The 22,559-nt window shown below is 41.8% G+C and overlaps 1 protein-coding gene across 1 annotated transcript in view; it reads right to left on the bottom strand.

Annotated features, from left to right (window-relative positions):
* Positions 1-17,268, bottom strand: part of RIMS4 (regulating synaptic membrane exocytosis 4) — a 61,529-nt gene extending 44,261 nt beyond the window's left edge. The window contains exon 1 of the mRNA XM_051976495.1: positions 16,808-17,268. Within this exon, the coding sequence (XP_051832455.1) occupies positions 16,808-16,904 (97 nt within the window). The 5' untranslated portion in view covers positions 16,905-17,268. The remainder of the gene's footprint in view (positions 1-16,807) is intronic.
* Between the last annotated feature and the right edge of the window lie 5,291 nt (positions 17,269-22,559).

Genomic DNA, 22,559 nt, shown 5'->3' with positions numbered 1-22,559 from the left:
AAAGCTCTTTGTGTAGTCCCCAAGTCCTGAGGACCTTGGATGTTAATCTTTATTAAGTATTTGGAGATAAATCTCTAGTAAGTAACTTCTGTGCACAAGGCCCTGACCTGGATGATGATGGCTTCAGAAATGAAGACCTAGTTTCTGTTCTCAGACGCGAGCACAGAGGAAATTAGACCAATCTCCTCCATGGACTCCAGAGGAGTTTGCAGAGGCATATAATTTCACATACTTCCTCTCTCACACTTCATTCATTCTTTCAGTCAGTCTGTCTGTATTGAGATGTGTCCAACCCTATTATTAGGGCTTGGGACATGACTGTTCCTCTCAGTATAGTCAGGGAAACATGATGGATTTCATTTGAAGGTCATATACCTCCACCAAGCAGCTTATTACATTCAGTGTCCTATGATTGGTGCAAGCAGGTTGTAGGAGCTCAGGAAAGTGGGGGTTGGAGGATGGATCCCTCTGGGTGGGGAGTGGTTAAGGAAGGCTTCCCAGAGAAGGAAGGACCTAGGCTGTGCCTTTAAGGTTGGGGAGGGTTGAGTTCCACAGAAAAGAAGGCATCAGATGCAGGGATTAATCCAGGTCACCAGGTTGGGAAGAGAGACAACTTGCAAATTCACACTGATGCTGTCTTAGAAGCTGCTTGGGATATAAATAGCTCTCATAGACACCCTCCTTGTGATGGGAGGCCTTCTGCTTCTCGTATTTAAATTAAGGGCCAGGCTGGGAATGAATCCTGGGGAGCTTTGAATCTTTGAAGGCTGTGGCTAGCAGGAAAAAACGTGAATTGCACTCTAATAGCGCTAATTCTCCCGGTGTCAGGTTGCTGGGCAAACTTGGAATAAGATAATGGTCTCTGGATTTACACCTGCATCCAGCCGAGCCATTTGAGGCTGAGAGGACTGCTGCAAGGAAAAAGAGCACTGGATTTGGACCTGGGTCCAAATCCAGACTTTCTGTGACTGCTGCCTGGATAGTCATTGCCTGCCCTCTCTATACCATAGTCTCCTCCTCTGGAAGGTCCGAGGACTGGCTCATCTCAAAGGTCCCTCCCATTCAAAGTCATAGGAGATAATGGGAAATCCCAGTTTAGGACCTGGGGCCACAAGCTCTTCATGAGACAATCTCAAGGTTCAGGATACACGAAGGCCAAGGGAGAGACAGATTCTTGCAGCCCCTTAGTGGGGTTCAAAGGCAAGCCTTAAACCCCTTGGTAGGTAGATAACTCCACTGGGAACCCGGATTGATCTGGTAAGGAAAGGATCTGGAAGCACATCTGTCCCAAGAGCCAGGTTCTAGTCCTAACTTGGCTACAAACCATGAGTGAGGCAAGATTATCGCATCTATGTGACTCAGTTTTCTCTTCTCTAAAATGACAATAGTAACAGGCATCTTTTCAAATCAATGTATGTGGAAGAATACATCAACTTATTACCACTATCACCATCCTCTTAGGATCCACATAAACCTTGCATTCTCCTAATTTTATCTCATCCCGATGCTACAGGGAACTGAATTGCTCTTCATGTCAGTTCCCCTCCCTGAACCTCAGTTTTCTCATCTGTAAAATAGGAGTAACAACATTTGCTCTACCTTCCTCCCAAGGTTGCAAATTTTAATCCCAAGGATTAAATGATATAATGGTTATGAAAGCATTTTTAAAATGCTAAATGTTTGTAGCATCTACAAAATATGAGTAGTCATTATTGTTATTAGTGTTATTAGCATCATTCTTATCACCATTATGTGTCCAAAGCAAAATATAATAATTTATGAATATATTGCCCCCAAATAGACAAAGGCTGACTTGAATAGCTTTCAATTAAGTCTGAAGCTTTCTTTCCAGGCTACTCAGTAGTTCGTTTTTCTGAGACCAAGGCACATGTCCATTTATAAATTGCTGAAGGGTAGATGGGTTATGGCTCATTTTCATAGAGAAGAGGATGTCAACATGCTCTCTTCCCCAACAGATCTCAGATTTGGGGTTTTTGGTTTCTGTGGCAATCTAGAGGGTCCTCCTCCTATTCCTCAACTCTCCTTTAGGATCTGCTCTGGGGTTAGGGAAGGAATAGAACATCTCAATTCTAGATGTGGTCAAGATCAGGGGAGAAAACCCATTTTATTCAGGTATAGATTCTATCCTTTCAAAGTCAATTTTAACCCAAGAAAGGTTTCTCTTTTTTATTTTATTTTTAAAAGAGAAATTTAGAAATTCACCTCTAGAGAGAAATTAAAGGTTTCAAGAGAACTTGACAAAGAGCTTCATTCTGTAAATGTAAAGTTCCCATTTTAAATTTGCTTCTTATTCAATGCTGGAAAGCATTAGAATGAAGATTACAAATTTAATAATGTAACACAGCTGGAATTGGCCCAGCTCTGACTCTAGGAGAGTAATTTGTTTCTGCCTCCAAACCAGTTTTCTCCAGTCCCATAGCTACCGGTCAATTCTAGTGACAAATTCTTTGCTTTCTCTGCCTGCAGCAGCTCAGACCCAAACATATATTCTTGGTGCTAAAATGGATCTGAATGGAAACACTCAAGACAAAGTGGCAGCAGGGCATGTATCCTACAGAATGTATTGCAGGAAGGAAGCCCTTAATAGGTGCTTTATTCATTTATCCATTGATTTATTCAAATGTACCATTCTAGGAATCAGGAGCCTGGGTTCTAATAACTAATTTATCACTGGAGCACTTGAGACTCAGATTCCCTCTTTTTTAAAATAAGGGGATGGGACTAGATGATCTTTAAGACCTTTCCCCTCAGACCTTTTAAGGTCTGTGCTTTAAAATTCCTTTCACCTCTGATAGTCACTGTTCAAAACCCTTTTCAGCTTTTGTAATCATTGTTCTAAAGCCTCAGTTAGCCTGACCTTCTTTGTTCTATTTCCTCAAGTCATTTTTTATTCTAATAGCAAGGAAAGTCTAGGACAAGAGTTCTTCACCTCTTCTGCAACATAAACTGTTGACAATCTAGTGAGACCTGTGGATCACCCTCCTTAGAAGATTATTTTAATGTATAAAGTAAAATACAAAATGTTTTTTAATGCATAAAATAAAATGCACAAGGCAACAAAGGAATGATATTGAAATAAAGATGTAATTTTTTTTATCCAAGTTCACAGACTCTCCTAAAATTTATCTATAAACCCCTTGGGAGTCCACAGATCCTTTATTTAGGGCTCTCTTGAACTAAAGGACCAGGCAAAAGGAAAAGTTCAGTGCTAATGAGAAAACTGTTTTGCTCCTAGAATGGGGAAAATGTCCCTCACAGGAAGGGTAAAGAATATAACATCTGGCCTGTCAACTAATATCGTTGCATGTCCAATCCTTTCCTTTCTTGACACTAACCTCCTACTCCCCCTCCAGTCACAGCCGTCCCAGACCCTAGCCTATTTTTGTCCTCTAGATATGAATTAGACTGCTTGTGCCCCTTACAACCTAACCAAGTCTCCCCTTTCTTTACTACATTAGGGCATTTCCTTACCTCATCTGACCCTTTGCTCATGCTTTTCCACAGTTTCTTATCATTGGTTTCATAAACCTTTATGCCTCTTGATCTCACACCAATTCTGTGCAATCACTAGAATATGGTATGCCCATTTTGCAAAAGAAGGCACTGAGACTCAGAGAGATTATGAAATCATAGGCAGGGACCTTAGAGATCAACTAGATATAAGATTTGTGCTAGAAGGTTCTCTAGAGATCATCTAGTTCAATCCCTTCTTTTTATAGGTGAGGAGAGAGGCTGCTGGGATTAAATGTCTTGTCCAAAGTAATACAGGTAAATTAAAGAGGCTGAATTTGAACTCAGGACTTGGGACTCAAAATTCAGGGTCCTATCAGCTGCATGATGCTGCCTCTGAACCCTTTCTCTAATGTAGGAGGAAACTGAGGTTCAAAGAGTTGTAATTGCCCCCCACCCCCATCACTCAGGCAGAAAATAGCAGAGCTGAGAATGGAACTCATGTCCTCTGATTCCAAATCCATTGCTTTTTCAATTAACCATTAACCCATGATCAAAGGATTATAAGAGCCTTTGATTTCCAAGATCCCTTTCATCTTTAAGACAAGTTCAATCTATCATCAGCGATAAACAACTTAGCAAACAATCAGACACATGAATCATTGTCACTGCTTTGGAGAAGAGACAGCAAGTTGTTAAAATGATGGGCCACGGGGCAGGTGACTTCAGGAGAGGACAGAAGATACAAGGTTTAGAGGAGGGGGCTTTTATTAGAACTTGAATAGTCAGGAGCTCTGTTGAATTCTGTGTACCTTGGACTAGGAGTAGTCGGCTCATGAGCCTGCCACTATTAGTCTCAGGTGCCCAGCCAAAGATGAAGAAGAGGGGGTTGAAATCTTGTTGATTCCCCACACACACACACACACACTTAGCTGCTCTTGCCTTCTCTCCTAAACTACTTGATACTTACTAACTAAAAGATCTGAGTTCAAATCTGGTCTCAGACACTTACTGGTTATGTGACCCTGGGCAAATCGCTGAACCTTTTTGCCTGTTTCCTCATCAGTAAAATGAACTGGAGAAAGAATGAACCACTCCAGTATCTCTGCCAAGAAAACCCCAAATGGGGTCATGAAGAGTGATAATGATGGAGAAACAATATAATGGAATGTAGTATTTCTGGAGTACATTTATTTCCCTCATTAAAATATATGTTCGGGGTAGGTAGGTGGTGCAGTGGATAGAGCACCAGCCCTGAAGTCAGGAGGTCTCAGACACCTAACACTTCCTAGCTGTGTGACCCTGGGCAAGTCATTTAACCCCAAATGCCTCAGGGAAAAAAAAAACATATGTTCCATAAAGGAAAAGATTATTTCATTCTTGGTACTTACATCCCTTCACCTAGTGCTTGGCACATAGTAGGTAGTTGATAAATATTTGCTGATTGATATTTTTTTTTTTGCCAAGCCTTGGGTCATTTCATTCCAAGAACTTTGAACAGCTTAGAGAATATTTTTTTGTTTTTAGAAATTCCTGGCAATTAATCAATTAGTTCAACACTCACCTGCTCATCTCATAAGCATTTGTTAAGTGTCTACTGTATGCAAATCACTATATTAGGCATGGGGGAATTAAAAAGTTTAACTAAGATGGATCCTGACTCTTATCATGTAGAAGGAGGACAAACCCAGACCCAGAAAACTATATATAAAGGTTCTTCAGAACAGTGGAGAAGTGTATCGGCATGGTACAAAACAATGCACTATATAAGTATTCCATAGGAACAGATTATTACCATTTGGGGCAGGGGCATGGAATCAGGGCATTAGGGAAGGCTTCCCAAAGAAGGTGGCATTGGATTAACAGGATTCAACAGGTTAAGAGGGGGAAAATCATAAATTCTCCACAATTTCTAATCCTATACACACACATACACGCACACACGTACCTTGAAGTTCTACACTTTTAAGAGCCTTCTGACTTTTTCTAGGGACTGTCTAGAGGGGGCCCTTGCCCCAAATAGTGACTCCCCTTCCCAGGACCAGATGGTTTGGGGGAGGGTGAACTGGGAGGCAACCAGCCCAAGCTGTGCTTTAGGCTTCATCAGAGACATTTGCTTTTCGAACTAATTAATTTCCCATTACGGGCCCCAATTAGTGACACATCCTCCCACATGCTCCCAGGGTAATGCCAGGCGGAAACTAGCAATCTCTGGGAGACACCATAGAGAGCAAGAGCTCCAGGGATAGAGACCGAAGGCAATGTTCAAAGATTCAGCTGAGGACGGGGTCTTGTGTTTGTTTTTTGTTTCTCGTGGGGCTGAGGCACACAGTAGGTATTCCTCAAATGATTGGTAATTGGTTGGAGTCTCTGATAGTATGGAAAGAGTCTTAATTACTGGGCCTCAGTTTCCCCATTGTAAAATGAGGGAATAGATGATTTTTAAGGATTTAGATTTCCTGCCAATTATGACATTGTCCTAAAGGTACTTTCAGCTCTGCCATTTTTATATATCTCTATAAATGTTTATGCTATCTCCCTTAATAAAACACAAGCTCCTCATGGGCAGGATCTGTTCCTTTTTTGTCTTTGTATCCCTAATGCTTGGCAAAGAGTAAGTACTTAATAAATGTTTGTTGATGGATTCTGTGTCCCATCCAGTCCTGTCATTCTGTTTTCTATGGCTCTCTCAGCTCTGACAACTTAAATGTCCTTTAGCAAGTTTTGTCCAAACATCTCACTTCTATCATGGATAGCATCCTTTCCTTGGAAATTTTATTCACAAAGTCTCTCTTTTTCCCTTCTAGTCACAAAGGATATATGAGGATTACATTTTTGCTGGATGGACCGAATTGAAGGTAGAAGAGATACAGTGATGTCCTATAATTTGCTAAGACATCAACTCCAAACCAAACTCTCTATTTGCTAATAACTGGGGAAGGGAAAAAATAGAAATGGAATCTCCTCATAATACTCTAGACATAATGGAGAAAGAAGGGCTCCAAAATGTGCTTCTCAGACAGAAGACACTGGAATATATGTGAGAAAGAGACTATGATCCCCAGAATGCTAAAGTGGGAAGAGACCTCCATAATTGTGCATTCTCTTGGTGCTTCATTTATTAAGTCAGCAGTTAACAAGTAATTGGGGAATGTCCTATTGAGGCAATGTGGCCCAGTGCAAAGAGCATTGCACTTGGTGCAAAATGTGGGTTCAAGTCTCTCTTTTACAGATTATTTCTTTAGAAGCCCCAGTTTCCCCACCTACAAAATGGGAACAATAATATTAGAACTGATAGAGTTGTTGTGAGGAATAAATGAGATAACGGATATAAAAATGTTGTTATTTTACCTCAGAGTCTTATATAAATGGGAGCCATCTTTGTTACCTTTAAAACACTTTATTGGGGATCTACCTTGGAGTTGGCTCATGCAATTCTGTAGGATTTGAATTTCTCTCAGGGAAAGAAAAGTATGGTCTCTATGGGGATAGTTACAAAGAATTATGTTTGAGGACAGGTCTCAAATGATAAGAAAAAAATTGTGGGAATTGTTTATGACAAGGTGTGAAAAGCTAGGATGTGAATCGTGGGTTCCTCTGTTGTTAGAGTAGGGAGAGACCTTTGAAGCCATCTTATCAAATCTTCTCATGTTACAAATGATGACACTGAGGCACCAAGAGAGGAAGGGACAAATTGAAAATCACATAAGGAATTTATGGCAGAACTGGGACCAGAATATTGGTCTTCAGATTATTAATTTAGGGTTCTTTACACACTGAGAGATGTTATTGAGTTCTTTTTCCTGGAGAGGACTCTGGAATAGAAAGATTCAGTTTCAGCTCTTCATTAGCTATAATGACATCACACAAGTTCCTTTCCTATTTTGGACCTCACTTCTCTGATCGGTATTATAAGAGCATTTGATTAGATATTCTCTAGATATTCCATTTCAAAGTTTAGTGGTCCCAAGACCTGGATTCAAATCCTACCTTTGATGCTTACTGCCTGTATGACCCTGGACATGAGCCTCATGGTTCTTATGCATAAAATGATGGGGGTTGGACTGCATGGCCTCTGAAGTCTTTTTCAGCTCTGGGTAAATGATTCTATCATTTGATTAGACTAAGAGTGGGAGTCCAAGAACCAGCTTTGACACTTGTTAGCAGTTTGACCAAACATCACTGCACCTCAATCTCCTTGGCTGTAAAGTGAGGTAATAATTGCATTACTCACTTTTCTGGATTGTGGACAAAAAAGCACTCACTTAAAAGTGTTACAGAAATGGAAAACATGATTATTTCTAAAAAAAAAAAAAGTGGTAATGATCATTATTATTTAGAGATTCCGGGATCATTTAGGCAAGGCTCAATGACTTTCCAAACTCAGGCTTCTGATAGCCAGGATTGTTTTCAGAGTAGGGATAACTAATGCTGCTAACACATCCCAGACACAAAAATCACTTCATCCCAAACAGTCCCTTCCACAAAGGCAACAGGACTTAAGGATCTAGGTTCTAACCCTTCCACTTATCAATGTTTGACTTTGGATACTTCCATCTTTCAGTTTGTTTCCTTATCTTCAAAATAAGAGATTTAGACCTGTCCTTACCCTACCCCCTCCATCCCTTCCTTCACCTCTTTCCTTCCCTTTGAGGGACCCAGCACAAGGACTCTTTAGGGACATCTCACTCCTGTGCTGTTTCCAAAACTGTTAATGAAGTGCGCTGCTAAATGCAGTTACAATCCTGGGGGCTAAGAATATAGCTGACATCAGCCTTGTCAGTTTCCGAATGAATCAGAGCCCAGCTTGGGGGGAAGAGGGAGGTGGTAGGGAGGGGGGACTGGAGAAAAAATGTTCCCTAGCTGTCAAATCAAAAGCAAAGCCTTAAATATAATTCAAACCGGGTTTGCATGCATCCAGAGAGGTGGATATATAGAGGTACATGCCCTGGAGAGCCAAAAGAGAGGAAACTAGAGAGGGCACAGTAGAAGCTTAGTCAGTGGCTAGATGGGACCATCTAAGACGCTCAAAGGAGAGGAATGGGGAAAGAAAGTTGCCCAGACAGATAGTCAGTGGAGTGCAGGTAAGAGGGAGGTCAAATACGGTTACATGTTGGAAAAGCCATGCAGTCCTAGAAAGAGCTCTATGGAAGCCAAAATGTCAGGCCCTGGCTCTGCCACTAATTTACTGTATGATTTTAGGTAATTCATCTCCCCTCTCTTGGCCTCAATAAAATGAGACAGGTTAGACTAGATGGTCTCTAAGATTCCTTTAAGATTTTATTACAAGGTTCTAGCTATACAGGTACCCTAGTAAGAAAATCTTGTAATACCATTTTCTGATGCCTTTCCTGTCTTAGACAAGGACTTGAACCTTTCCCCTTCCCCCCAAAATTTACCCCTATACATTATATTCAACCACATTTATTCGACTTTCATTAATTACCGGGTGTTCACAGAGCTCCATGCTAGCCATTGGAAGTGTGGCTCCTGCCCTCAGGATCTTACAATTTGTGGGGCATGACTCTACCTGTCTCTAAGTCTAGGGTGAGGAGCAGGGATGTTAATAATTGCTACCAAAGGGACCAGAGATCAAGGCAATGTCAGAGGTCTTAGATCAAAAAATTGAAAAAGAAGTAACATTCAGTGAATCTTTTCAGCATCAAGATAGCTGAACTAGATAATATTTCTGGATTTTTTTTTGATTGAGATGGAGAGGAGTGGGGGAAGGACACTTTAGTCTATATTATCCCAGTAACATAATCAGTCTTGGAATTCCTTCAGGATAACTTTAGTGAAACATTTTTATTCTCTATTGAATTAACTGGGTAATTGGTCCAATTCCTTGGTTCACTTTGGCTATAGAAGTCCCGAAGGGGTTCTCAGTTTTTCCCAGGAAATAGCCAAAGGGGGAGTTATACTGTAGAATCCTTCAGTAATACTTCATAAATTTCTCTTATACCAACCTTGTGAAGTATTAATGTGACGTATCCCATTTTACAGATAAGGAAAGAAATTGTGACTTTCTCAGGTTTGGTAAGTAGAAAAGCAAAAAATGGAAGCCAAATCTTCCGACTCAAGATCCTTTTTCCATTATACCATTGTTATCCCCATTTTACAGATGAGGAAATTAGGATACAAAGGAAAACGATCACTTGGAGTCACACGGTTAATAAATGGACTTAATAGACCTAAGACTGAGAAACAGATTTCCTAACACTAAATCCAGTGTCCTCAACATATTCCAGGGGTCCTCTAACTACGGCCCTCAGGCCAAATGCAGCAGCTGAGGATGTTTATCCCCCTCACCCAGGGTTATGAAGTTTCTTTATTTAAAGGCCCACAAAACAAAGTTTTTGTTTTTACTATAGTCTGGCCCTCCAACAATCTGAGGGATAGTGAACTGGCCTACTATTTTAAAAGTTTGAGGACCCCTGTTAATTATACTATCATGAAGACAGACTTTTAGTAGAGTCAAGAATAGCTCCATCAACCTTAGGGAGAGAACAAGATGGGAGAAATACCCTCCTCCAGATTAACAGGGATCAGGACTACTCACACACTTAGACTATTGTTTTTGCAAGGAGAGGGAATGTACTTTTTCACCTCCAGGGAGATTGTAGATAGTTTGTTTCCCATCAAAAGTTTCAGGTCATATTTCAAGGACAGAAGGGAACATTAGTCCTGGGAAAGAAACTCTGCCAAGACAGGATAAAAAGGTCAAAGAAGAAGGGGCAAGGGTGGGGAACAGAGAGATACAGAAGACATCCCCAGGAGTTCTGGAACCATGGCAGTGAAAAAGAAGAGGATTCAGAATGTGGATTCTTGACTCTGATCCTTATCCTTATTCCCAATGGAACTTCCGAGAACTCATAGAGAATGGACCTATGGGTCCTCGGAAGTTCTACTGGGAATTGGTACAGTGGAAAGATCACTGGATGAGGAGGTAGATCTGAATTTGAATCCTTTCTCTGTTACTTCCTAGTTATATGACCTTGTATAAAGGACAATTTCTCTGGCTTTTTTTTTTTTTTTTTTTTTTTTTGTAAAATGGAGAAAATCCCTGCCTAGCTCTCCTCTATGTTGCAAGGATCCAAGGAGACAATATATCTAAACTACTTTTTAAAAGGTAAATGTGATCATTAGTAATAACTAGGTTTCTCTTCACCACATACAAACCTACACACAAAATAGCAGACTAGAATTGTAACACTAGCCTTCTATTCAGAAGATGTGCAATGGATCCTTGACTATGATACCTGCTCAGTGAGATATCAGGAAAGAGGCTTAATCTTTCTTTCTGAGGCAGTGTTCTATCCTCTGTAAGAATAGGGATAATAATTCCTGTACGATCACTTCAGGACTGAGGTTTTTAAAGAGACTGAATGTATGATGTCATTGGTACAAAGGTGCTTATTTGGCATTTAGGAACTTTATCAACATAGATCAACACTTTTCCTGCAATTTATAGTCTTAGAGAGTTGTCTCTAAAACACTGAAAAGTGAAATGGTTAGCCTGGTCAGATAATTAATAAGAATCAGACCTATATTTGAACCTGAGGTTCTTTTTTGGCTCAGAAGTCATGCAGCTTATTGGTCTCTGTCTCAAATTGTCTTTTTTCTCTGTGTCTTTCACTATCTTTGTCTCTATCTCTCTTTGTCTCTGTGACTATCTCTCTGTCTTTGTTTCTATCTCTCTCTTTTCTCCCCATATATGTTCTTAGCATAAGAATTATATATACAACGCTGTGAGAAAAATAGTACAAGGACACATAGATACAGATGGAAGAGGAACTAGAGCACCATGTATATTTTACACATACTGCAAATTGTGTGTGGCCTTGAAGTGTTACAGAAATGTGAAGTATTGTGTTAAGAATAAATCTACCCACAGGTTTTTGAAAAGCTAATTCCCCAGGTCTATGGAAGTTTTTGACCTGGATATTGTTTTTCTAGGCTCTGGGACCCGGATGAGGCCTGAAGGAAGTGTCTCGGGTGTTTTACAGAAACTGTAACCTAAGTCATGGATCCAGAGCAAACTCATGCTTTAGTCTGAAAGAAAGGAGAGGGGTGGGAAGGAGGAGAAGGGAGCTGGTCTGGTCTGTGGGCGCCTGAGGAAACTTCTATCCTGAAGACACTGCCCGGGCTCCGCCGGGAGAGGACCGCTGCTGACGGGCTGTTGCCATGGAAACCTCTTCCCTTCCCTCTCAGCGCTCACAGCATCCTGGCGCCGCTCCTGCAGCTGCGGGGGCCAGAGCCGAATCGAGAGAGACGGCGGCTAGGCTAGGCTCTATTTCCCCGCTACCTCCTCAGTCACCGCCTAGGGTAAAGCTGTAGCCTCTAGAGAATTAAGTTGAAAAATTAGCTGCTGAAAGCTACCAAAGGTCCGGTTTGGGGAGGAGGGGGAAGTGTCGCTCCTCGAGCCCCCTTCCCATCCTTCTCTTCCGCCAATCCTATTCCAGGATTCCCATGAGTGCCAATCTGCTACCCAAGCTTTAAAGGATGTACAACCTAGAACTGGGTTCCTAGATCTATCTCCCTAAATGCGGAAAAAACTGAAGAGGAAATAGGAGGAGAGGGTTTAAGCTGGGACAATTACCATGAGGACATTCCAGCCCCGCCCCACCCCTCCCCCAGGATCCACTGCTCCTCTGGAAGCATTAGCGTTGCCCTGGGCTGCCCGGATGGAACCCTAGCAAACGATCAGATTAACAAATGGAAGGAACCTCAGAAAAAAAAAAATCTAAATTCCCCTCTTCATTTTATGCGTGAAGGGAATGAGGCCCTGCAAAGTGAAACCATTTGTCCAGGGGACACAAAAAAGTTGTAATGATCAGAATGATCAATAGGATTTGGATCCCTACGCGACTGTCTTCGGATATGAAAAATGAATAAACCAAGTGAAATAAGCCTGAAAATCTGAATTCAACACAGGAAGCAGCCTACAGCTTTTAACAGAGGGAAAGTCGTGGTTCAAAGGTTAGGTTCAGCACTATCCCTCAATTCAGATTATAAACTGTTAACAGGAGTCTGAGCACAGTAGAAAAGTCATGGAACTGAGAGTCGGGAATCTGAGTTCGAGTCCTGGCTGTCATTTGTGACTTTGACCAAGTCATTAAAGTAGATGGGTCTTCTTTCTCCTAGAGCCCTCTTTGCTAGGTCCCAGCTGTATGACTGTGGACAAGTCACATCCCCATTCCGGGATGAGACAAGTTCTTGAGTCATTCCTGGACGTAAAGATGTAGTCTTCCTTCTGAAGAGTGGTGGTGATGTAGTATCAGATTTTAAATATATATGTGTGTGTATATATATATATATATATATATATATATATATATATATACATATACATATATATATATACATATATATATGCATTTTTAACACCTTACACATGTTTCAATAACCTCTCCAGTATCCACCTTCTAACAAAAATATATTTAAGTTACAGTTCAGCAAGTTTTTAAAGCAAGATAAAAACAATAATACTATAATTTCATCGATTTTGAGCCTTGGATATCTAAAATGTCTCCTTCGGAAACATTTTCATTAGATTGGACTCCCAGTATTTTCGGCGGGATCTTAGCTTCTCAAGAAGGGGCCTACTGTCCTTCTGCAAGGTTACTGAAGAGCTTTTAAAAGACCTTCATGAATGACCAAAATGGGAAGCCAGGCCGAAGAGAAATTGGACCAAGATCTAGAACTCAAGGACACTTCCGAGTTGCCTTCACCTATTTAGGGTTCTAGTAGATGAAGTTTGCACTCGGCAATGACAGTGATAATAAAGTACTCCAAGCATTTGTTGTAAGTAAGGCTAGTAGCTATTGAAAGAGATCCACAGCGCAGCCATGGCCACAGCTACAGTCACATATGCACATATGTGCTCCCGCAACCGACGAGAGAGAGAGAGAGAGAGAGAGAGAGAGAGAGAGAGAGAGAGAGAGAGAGAGAGAGAGAGAGAGAGAGAGAGAGAGCGCTATCGCCAACCCGGCTCTCTACCCAGCCCCGCCAGGCTGAAGGGAAGCTTTTTTCACCCTGGAGACGATTTGCAGTTTGATCCATTTTGCGGAGCCGCTTCTTGCGCCATGACTCAGAAGCGGCGCTCATAGGACAGAGGAGGGGGCTCGTCTCACCGGAAGCGCGGTCAGGGATACAGTGTTTTTTTCTCAGGAAGGGGGAACGCGGCTGGGGGAAGGAAGGAGCTGTAGCGGATTTCAGAGGGGAGGAGGGAGAGGCGACATAGCATTAAGCCATTTCTGAAGCTTTCGAAGTAGCATGAGAAAGAGAACCAGGAGGCTTGAGCTTGACCCCGGTTTCGCCATTCACTATGGCAATCCCTTCTCTGGACCTCAGTTTGCTAGAATTGAATGGGAATAATCATCCCTGCTTTGCTTCCGCCAATTGTGAGAATGTGAGGTAGAGAGATTAAAAACAAGGACTATTCATGGGTGAGGTCTTAAACTGAAAACAGATGCACGGCCCGGGTGTTACATTTGTGCCCTGAAACATTTAAAAGAACGAGAGAAAGGCTTCCAGCTCATTGATTTTATGGACAAGTAGGAAGACATGGATGAAAATGACAAGATAAGAAGGCAAGAATAGTTGGAGAAGGGGTGTGCTCTGCAGAGGTGGAGGGGTTGAAGACTCATAAAACTATGGATCCAATAGTATATTCTGAGAATAGAATATTGCCCTTATCCCGAGATAAGACTTTTCTTTTAGAAACTAGCAGAGCAAAATGCAACTGGTTATATTGTTGGCAGGGAAATTGTTGAGAAGGAAAAGTAAAAAGTGATTTTTAAAAAATTTTCCCCAGAATGGAAATGAATTCTACAGATAGCATTCTGTTTCTGATTTTCTGGTGTATTAGGCACTAAGCAAGGAGATCCTAAGCAAAGGCTTTTGTGAACTGCTGCTTCAGTCTCAAACTTTTCTAGATTGCAGGTCATTTTTCCACATCAGATTTCTTGCTATCATACTCCTGACCTGAAAAGGAACAAGTTAGAGAAGCATGTGGTTGCTCCTGACTCCACCTGATGATACCAAATTATAGGATTTCCTCTTCTTACTCTGAGAAGAGGTACAAAGTCTTTCCCCCAGACTGTTTTGTATTGTCCTCTAAGAGTTGACCTCTTTGTTTAAGAAAGTGAATGTAGAGACAAATCTATAGATTGAGAAAGAATTGGAGTGGGTGTAAAGAGTGGAGAGAAAAAAGGGATTTGCTTCATCTCTCTTGTCCTCAACAATCAGTCCTTAGGATGAAGCCCGATTCTGACATTCAGTTATTTTCCTTCTTAGATCAATGGATGTAAATGTTTTCTTCTAGTCCTGAACTTTTGTTATATCTTTTTAGGAGGTATTCTTTCCTTCTTCCCTGTCTGGTGTATGTGAGATGGGAGGAGGAAGGGAGAGACAGCATTCAAAATGGCAATTGTTGGTATCTGAACAGGCAAATACATGGAGAAGAGTGAGAAAGAACTGGGGTGACTTTGCCTCTAAGCCTGTCATTAGGGAACTGTTCCCTCCTCTCCACCTGAAAATCAGCTTTTCTTCTCATTGAGCCTGGACAGTCTAGTTCCACACAAAATCCTTGAAATTCTTCCAGACTTAAATAGGATCCTAGAATCAGAGCAGGAAGGGACTTCAGAAGCCATCTAGTCTAACTCCCTCATTTCACAGATAAAGAAACTGAAGGGTCCAGGAAAAAATAGATGGTCTATCCAACATCACAAAGATAGTATGTAGCACACTTTAATTTAAATTAAAGATTTAAATTTAATAAAAGATTAAAATCCATGTGCTTTGACTCTACTGCTCTGACTACTCCCTTGTTATTCTGTTAGGACAGGAGAACAGAGAAAAAAAGCCCTTTCCTATTCCAAAGCATAAAGGGATCAACCTATTATTCTGTTATCCTCCCCACACGCACCTACTGCTAACCAGGTTTTGGTCTTAGCACAGACAGCTAAGTGGTTCTAGTCTCCCATGCTAGACTTGAAAGGTGTGGTGTAACAAATAGAGCATTGGATTTGTCTGTCACAGACATTAGCTATGTGACTCTGGGTGAGTTACTTAACCTCTCTGTGCTTCAAGTGCCTCATCTGAAAATGGAAGAGAGGGAATAGAACTCAGTGGTGTTTAAGTCCCTTTCAGCTCCAAATCTATGATCCTTCGATCCTTGCATTTGGTCCTCTTTCTAACTCAGTCAGCAACTACAGTTGCAATGGAGCCAAAACCATTATTTCTAGATAGATTTCACACACATACACATACAGAAAGAGATACACACACACATCACTCAAGCCAGGATATTTCCCTAGAAGCCATCTTTTACTCAAACAAAACAAAGTACCAAAAGAAAGTCCCTTTCTCACACAAAACCCCATCAGAATTGCTTGTTTTGTTTAGTCCCAAATTGGAAGCCTCAGAGTTTTTTCTTAATATCCCCAAGACCCTTTACACTCCATTCTCACTCATTCTCTGGGTAAGAGTTAACAAATATGTGACTCCAGCACCCCGTGTCCTTTTGGTCTGCTAGATGACGCCAAGTCCAACCCATTCCCCAAGCAGCCCTAAAGAGAATTGTCTCTAGGGACACTCCCCCAGGGAAAACTACTCTTAATCAAAAACCCAAAGTCAGGACTCTTGTTTAAGTCACACATCTTCTCCAGGTGGAATGGATAAAGAGATGGAAGGAAGGAGCTTATCTACCTTCCCTTTCCCATTCTGCTCAAGTGGGCCAGAGCTCTGATGAGGAACCTGGGCGGGGGCTAAAGGGGAGGGGGGGCGCCATAGGGCCTTGAGTAAGCTCCTTCTCTGGAAATTGGTGTGTGTGTGTGTGTGTGTGTGTGTGTGTGTGTGTGTGTGTGTGTGTGTGTGTTGGGGGCGGAGGGATGGCGCAGGGAGCCGAAGATACGTGTTGAGTACAAGCTGGAGGTCTCAAACCAGCATTCTGCTCCTAGAGCTCCCCAGTCCCCAGAGACTGCCTAAAAAACCAGACTACGCCCCAGGAGCCATCTCGTGGGGAAGGACATGTATCCTATCCCAGAGCCCTCAGTCAAGGGCCACTTCGGGTGGCACAGCCAGCCGTGCTGTTTCTATTGCCCCTAATCTCTTCCCCAGTCCATATCTTCCCAGCCCGCCGAACCCCAATCCTGGGGCGATCATCCTTTTATCACTTTGTCCGCTCACCTCCACCGAGGCCTCTCCAAAACTCCAGCTCTCGCCTCCCCTCGTGCCCTCCCCTCGATTTCTGCCTCCCGAGCCCCCCATCCCTTTTCTGCCAGCCCGCTGGCCTCCCTTCTCCACCATCCCCCCTCGGCTTCCCGGCTCTTACCAGCGTCCTCTTCGTCAAAGGAGTTCATGCAGGGGAAGTAGATGGCGAGCGCCTCGAAGGAGGCGGACAGGCTAAGGCGGCTCTGAGAGCGCTCCATATAGAGCCCAGGAGGACCGGCCCCGGGCGCCTCGGCCGCGGGCGGCTTGGCCAGCTTAGCCGCCCCATTTTTGACCCGAAGCACTGCGCGCGGCGTCTTGGCGGCTAGACTGGGGCTCCGAAGGAAGAAGAGAGGGAGCCGCTGGGGCTCAGGCTCCGGCTACTAGGCAGCGGGGGCCTACACCCAGGGCGCTGCGCTGCGCTCTGGGCTTGGGCAGCTGCGCCTGAAGCCCTGGGAGCGGATGAGATAGGATGGGATGGAGTGGGGCAGGGCCGGGCCGAGCCGGGCCGCGCCAAGGTGAGACGCACGGAACCGAGGGACAGCCTGCTTTCCAGTCTGCAGCGCAGACCTGACTGGCGCTTCATTCCCCCAGCCCAGGGCGGGCTCTAGAGTGAAGTCATCGGCTCAGCCAATCGGCGTGGCCCGAGGAGGGAGGGGGCTCCCAGGGAGTCGGGGAATTGGGGGGCTCGACGTTAAAGGGGAAGTGGTCTTGAGGCGGGCGGGGCCCTAAACTGGGCGCACCATTCTCCAGGGACGCTGGACAGCGCTCGACCAGCTTTCGAGTCAAACAAGAGCGCAAAACCAAGGAGCAGGTGTCACTGACAGCGGTGAGAATGGAGAGCGACAAGTGGGGCGGTACTGGTTAGAAAAGCAAAGGTCTTAGAGCTGGAAGGGCCTTCAACATGGTCTAATAATAGGAACAGAATATTTAGAATCAGAGGATCTTGTCATTTAAATTCAACCTTCGCATTTTGCTGGGGGTGGGATGGGGATGGGGAATTGAGGCCCAGGTAGCTATTGAAATCTGCTCAAGGTCATACAGGTAGTTAAACAGCAAAGCTATGTTTGAGCTCAGGTCTTCTGATTTCAAATGCAGCTGTCTTTCTCCCATACACCATACTTCCCAAAGTTCTATGATATCCCTTTTCTTTCTCCTATTCCCAATATCTCCCAATGTCCCAATGTGCCTTCCCTTCCTCATTCCCTGGTTAGGTATACAGGGAAGGGAATCCAAATTAAATCACATGTTCCCTGCTTTCCTTAATCTTCTCTTTTGCATTTGCAACCCACTTTTTAAAAGTTATTCCTTTTGGTGGAGGAGTGTCCTGAATAGATTTCACTTTCTTCCCACAAGAGCAACTTTATGCAGAGGGAGAATCAGGGAGTGTGAATGAAAGGGAAGGTCACTCTGACTCCTTTGGAGCAGAAACAGGGAAGGCTGGATTCAGTCTCAGACATTGGGAGTCTAGTTCACTGTGTATGAAGTTTTACACAATTATCTTCTTACAACATTCCAAGGAAATAAATAAGGTTTGCCTGTGGTCAGAGCAGGTAGGTTGGAGATTGCCAAAGAGCATCACACAACATGGCTTCCCTAGGAAGAATTAGGTTGATTAGTGTTTGGTCTGGAAGAATCAATCAGGATGCCTGGGTTACAGTTCAACACAGCCTCTAATTCTCCTGACCTCATTTAAGATTTAAAGTGGTGCAATGGTCAAAATGCTGGGCTTGGAATCAACACCTGGGATCCAAATCTTGCCTCAGACTCTTACTAATCATGTGATTGTAGGCAAATCACTTAAGCCCTCTGAGTCTCAATTTCTTTATCTATACAATGGGACTAATATTAATGCTCACCTCATAAAATTGTGAGATTCACACGAAGTATCTTTATAAAGCATGTTGCAAACCTTAATGTACTATATAAATTCTGGTATTATTATTATTACAAGTTATGTATGTATGTATTACACTCTTGATCTCAAATTTTTCCCTCTGAAAAATGATACCTCCAATGTCTCTTCCATAACTGACATTCTGGGTTCTAAGGTTCCTTCCATTTCTATGCTGTGGTATTGAAAATTTGTCTTCCTCGCATGGCTGTCATAAAGATAAAATATGTTTGTCAATAGAATAGCCTTTGAAAATTTCCAAGCCCTGTAGGAATGGGAGGTGGGGAGAAAGGGAACTGTGGATTTGATTATTATGAGCATGGGACCCACCAGTTAGAGTAGGGCAGAATCCCATTAATCAAAATGGGAGTTTGAAAATTGAGGTGGTTCATTTCCTAGCCCCTGACTCTCTATGCCTCTGACTTTTCATTCTTAGTGAAATAAAGGAATTTCTCAAATATGCAAAGATTGGAAGGAATTACCCAAACTATTCAACAGGTTTTTTTAGGGTGGAGGTAGCCTTCAGATATTCAACTCTTTCCTAGGGCTCTGTGGGGAGGAGTGTCTCAGAACTGTCCAAGGTATATAGAACATAATAAGTCATTCCCTTGGGTGTCCCTGGAAGCTACAAAATCAGATCCCTAGGCTGAAGCTATTGGTAACATCGAGAAAAGAAGGATTTAAATTGCTTTCCTTTTCCTAAGGCAAAACTACTAATGGGAGTAAATTATAGAAAGACAAGTTTTATATTGTTATGAAGAAGAAAGTATTCATAATCAGAATTGTCCTCATCAAATGGGCTGCCTTGAAAGGTAAATTCTCCAATACTAAAGGTGTTTAAGCAGAAGTTTGTTTGTGTTTTAGTAGAAATCTAACAGCAATTTAAAATTTTTAAATATTGCAAGTGACACAGCAAGTGATACAAGTGTTGTTGAAAAAAAGTCATCAATAGGTTTGTTCAACACAAGGTTGCCCACAAACCATAAATTTGTTAAAATAATTCAATATATTTAAAGTGCAACAAAGCAAAGTATAAAAAATGAGACATGTCTGTATAATAAAAATATATAAAGAAAAATTTTAGTCAGGGGAAGAGACAATAATAGCTAAAGGTGTCAGAAAAAACCTCATGATGGGGACAGTCCTTGAGCAAATATTTTAATTTAAGGAATATAGGAATTCAAAGATGCATAGGTAGGAAGAAGTGCCTTCCAGAAATCAGAGGACAACTCATGTCAAAGCTCAGATATGAGGAATAGAATGTTGCATAGGAAGTTCAGCAAGTAGCTCAGCTTGGCTGAACTACAGATGCATGGAAGGGAGTAATGTATAATGTCTAGAAAGCTGAACTGAAGCCAGATGGTGACTCTCTTCAAATGCCAAATAGGAGTTTGTCTTTTTAACCCAGAGGCAATTGGGAGCCAATGGAACTTCTTGAGCAGGGGAAGAACATGGTCAGAACTTTCTTTTTAGCATATCACTTTGACAGCTATGTGGAGGAAGAAATAGAGATAGGAGAGACTGAGGTCAGAGAGACCAACTATGAGGATATTATAATAATCCATGTCAAAGATGATGAGTGCCTAAACTAAGTGAAAGATGTGTGAGTGAAGATCAGAGCATAGTTGTAAGGGATTCTAGGGAGGGAAAATCAGTAGGATTTGGCAATTGATTGTATGAGTTGAGAAAGACTTCTAGATTTCAACCTGAGTCATCATAAAAAGAATTGAGGAGTCTTTAATAAAATTAGGAAAGAGCAGGAGAAGGGTAGATTTGGTGGAGAAGGTAATGAGTTCATTTTGAACTAGGAATATGAGAAGTGGCCAGAAAAACAAAAGAATCATAAGAGCAATGTCAGGAGAAGAGAGATTATCATAGAAGAGAGGGTAGTTAATAGTGTAAAATGCTTCAGAGAAGTCAAGAAAACTGAGGACTAAGAAAAATTATTGAACTTGGCAGTTAAATAACTGGTAACCTTGGTGATAGGCATTTTGGTTGAATAATGATGCTGGAAGACAGATTGCAAAGGATTGAGAAATGAATTTGAGAATAGGAAACAAAGGCCATGAGTGTAGATAGCTTTTTTTTCTAGGAGTTTGCCTGGAAGAGAGATATATCTTTGCTGTTTTCCAGAGCTAAGGTCCAGCAAGAAAGTTATGCTCTGAGCTTGACATAACAGCAGTTCTTTGCACTCACCCTCTGGGATGATTTCTCTGGCCAAATCACATAATTATTTCATTGCTTTGACCAGTGCTGGATGTTCTATGAGCTTGGATAAGCACCAGACAAGCTTAGATAAATTTTGATCATGGAGCTGTGCTATTAATCAAACTAGTTACATTATTATTGTTGCCTCTCATTATAAGTACTACAGCTCATGGTGTAACCATTGGTACAAGTATTGAGATCTCCTCACACTATCTCTCACACTAGGGGTAGGGACTGTGCACATGTCTCTAATATGCTTCCCTGCTTGCAAGCCATTTCCCTCACCTTGAAATTAAACTTCTTTTTGATTCCTGACTCTTCTGTTTCTAACCCACTCTGTTCGGCTCCAATTATCCACAGGTTAGGTTCAGTCCAATTGATAGCCTGAAAGAATGGAAAAGTAAGGGTTTTTAAGGATGATGGTGACTTGGGCACAATTCCAAGTTTTCCAATTCTGAAATTCTATGATAAGACAGAGTCCCGGGGCAGGCTTTTGCAGCCAGAATCATGCAACCTGTTTTGGAACAGTGGTTCTGCTATTTACTTCCTTAAGCAAATCACTAAAACTTTCTGGACCTTGTTTTCCTACCCCTAAAAATAAGGACATAGGACTAAAGATCTCTAAGGTCCCTTCCAGTTTTCAGTCCTATGATCCCTCAAAATCAAAAAGAGAACTATTGCAAAGCCACATTCTAAAAAGTCTGGGGAAGTAGCATATAGTGAACATGAGTTTATAGTATGTATAAAATCCTCAGTTCTTTGTTAATGGTATCATAGATGTATAGGTGGAGAGATTTTAAAGATTACCTAGTCCAATCTTCTCATTTTATAGATGAGAACACAGAAACTCAGATAAGTGAAATGACTTGTCTGATTGATGAAATGTTTATGTGGCAGATGGGGGATTTGAACTCAGTTCTTCTGACTGGAAACAAGCACTCTTTCCTCTCACCCACCCTTATTTCCCCTCTGTTAATAGTAGTTAAGTCAGAGCTTGAGTAACTAAGAGGAAAAGGGAGAAGGGAAAAGGAAAAGCAAACAAGTATTTATTAAGAATCTGTCAGGAAGTATGATCAATGGTTTACAGATATCATTCTCATTTGATCTGAGGACATAGTTTGCTTATTCTGTGAACTCCAAGTAGGTGCATAAGAATTTCATGTAGATGGAGTAGAACATTACCATTGGAGGTTGAGTTGATATAGTGACCCCAAGAAGGTTGAATATCTAGTTATTCTAGCATCCAGCTATCTCAGAATGTGACTGATTTTTTTTCCTTGCCTGACTTTGATAGGGCACTGGACTTATACTTGAGAAGATCTGGGTTCAAATCCTGCCATAAACATTAGCTATACAACTCAGGGAAGTCACTTAAACTCTTAAAAATTTTTTTATTTGGTTTTCATTCAGGTTCTCTCTCTCTCTCTCTCTCTCTCTCTCTCTCTCTTCTCTCTCTCTCTCTCTCTCTCTCTCTCTCTCTCTCTCTCTCTTTCTCTCTCTCTCTCCCCCTGTCTTTCTTTTTTCATTCAAATTTTCTCTTTCTTTTTCTCACTCTCTGGTTATACATGTACATTTTTGGCATATTTCCTTATGAATTATGTTAGGAGAGAAAAATCAGAACAAAAGGGGAAAATCACAAGAGAAAAAGAAAACAGAAGAAAAAGAAAACTTTTCTAACTATGTAACCATTTACATAGTAGTTTCTAACTAAAAACACTTATTATTAACACTTATATTATTATCTTAGTTATTCTCTCTCTGAATGTGGCGTCAC

The sequence above is a fragment of the Antechinus flavipes genome, chromosome 2 (genome assembly GCF_016432865.1).
Source record: "Antechinus flavipes isolate AdamAnt ecotype Samford, QLD, Australia chromosome 2, AdamAnt_v2, whole genome shotgun sequence".
Classification (NCBI taxonomy): domain Eukaryota; kingdom Metazoa; phylum Chordata; class Mammalia; order Dasyuromorphia; family Dasyuridae; genus Antechinus; species Antechinus flavipes.
This window is presented reverse-complemented; position numbering and strand designations above follow the sequence as displayed.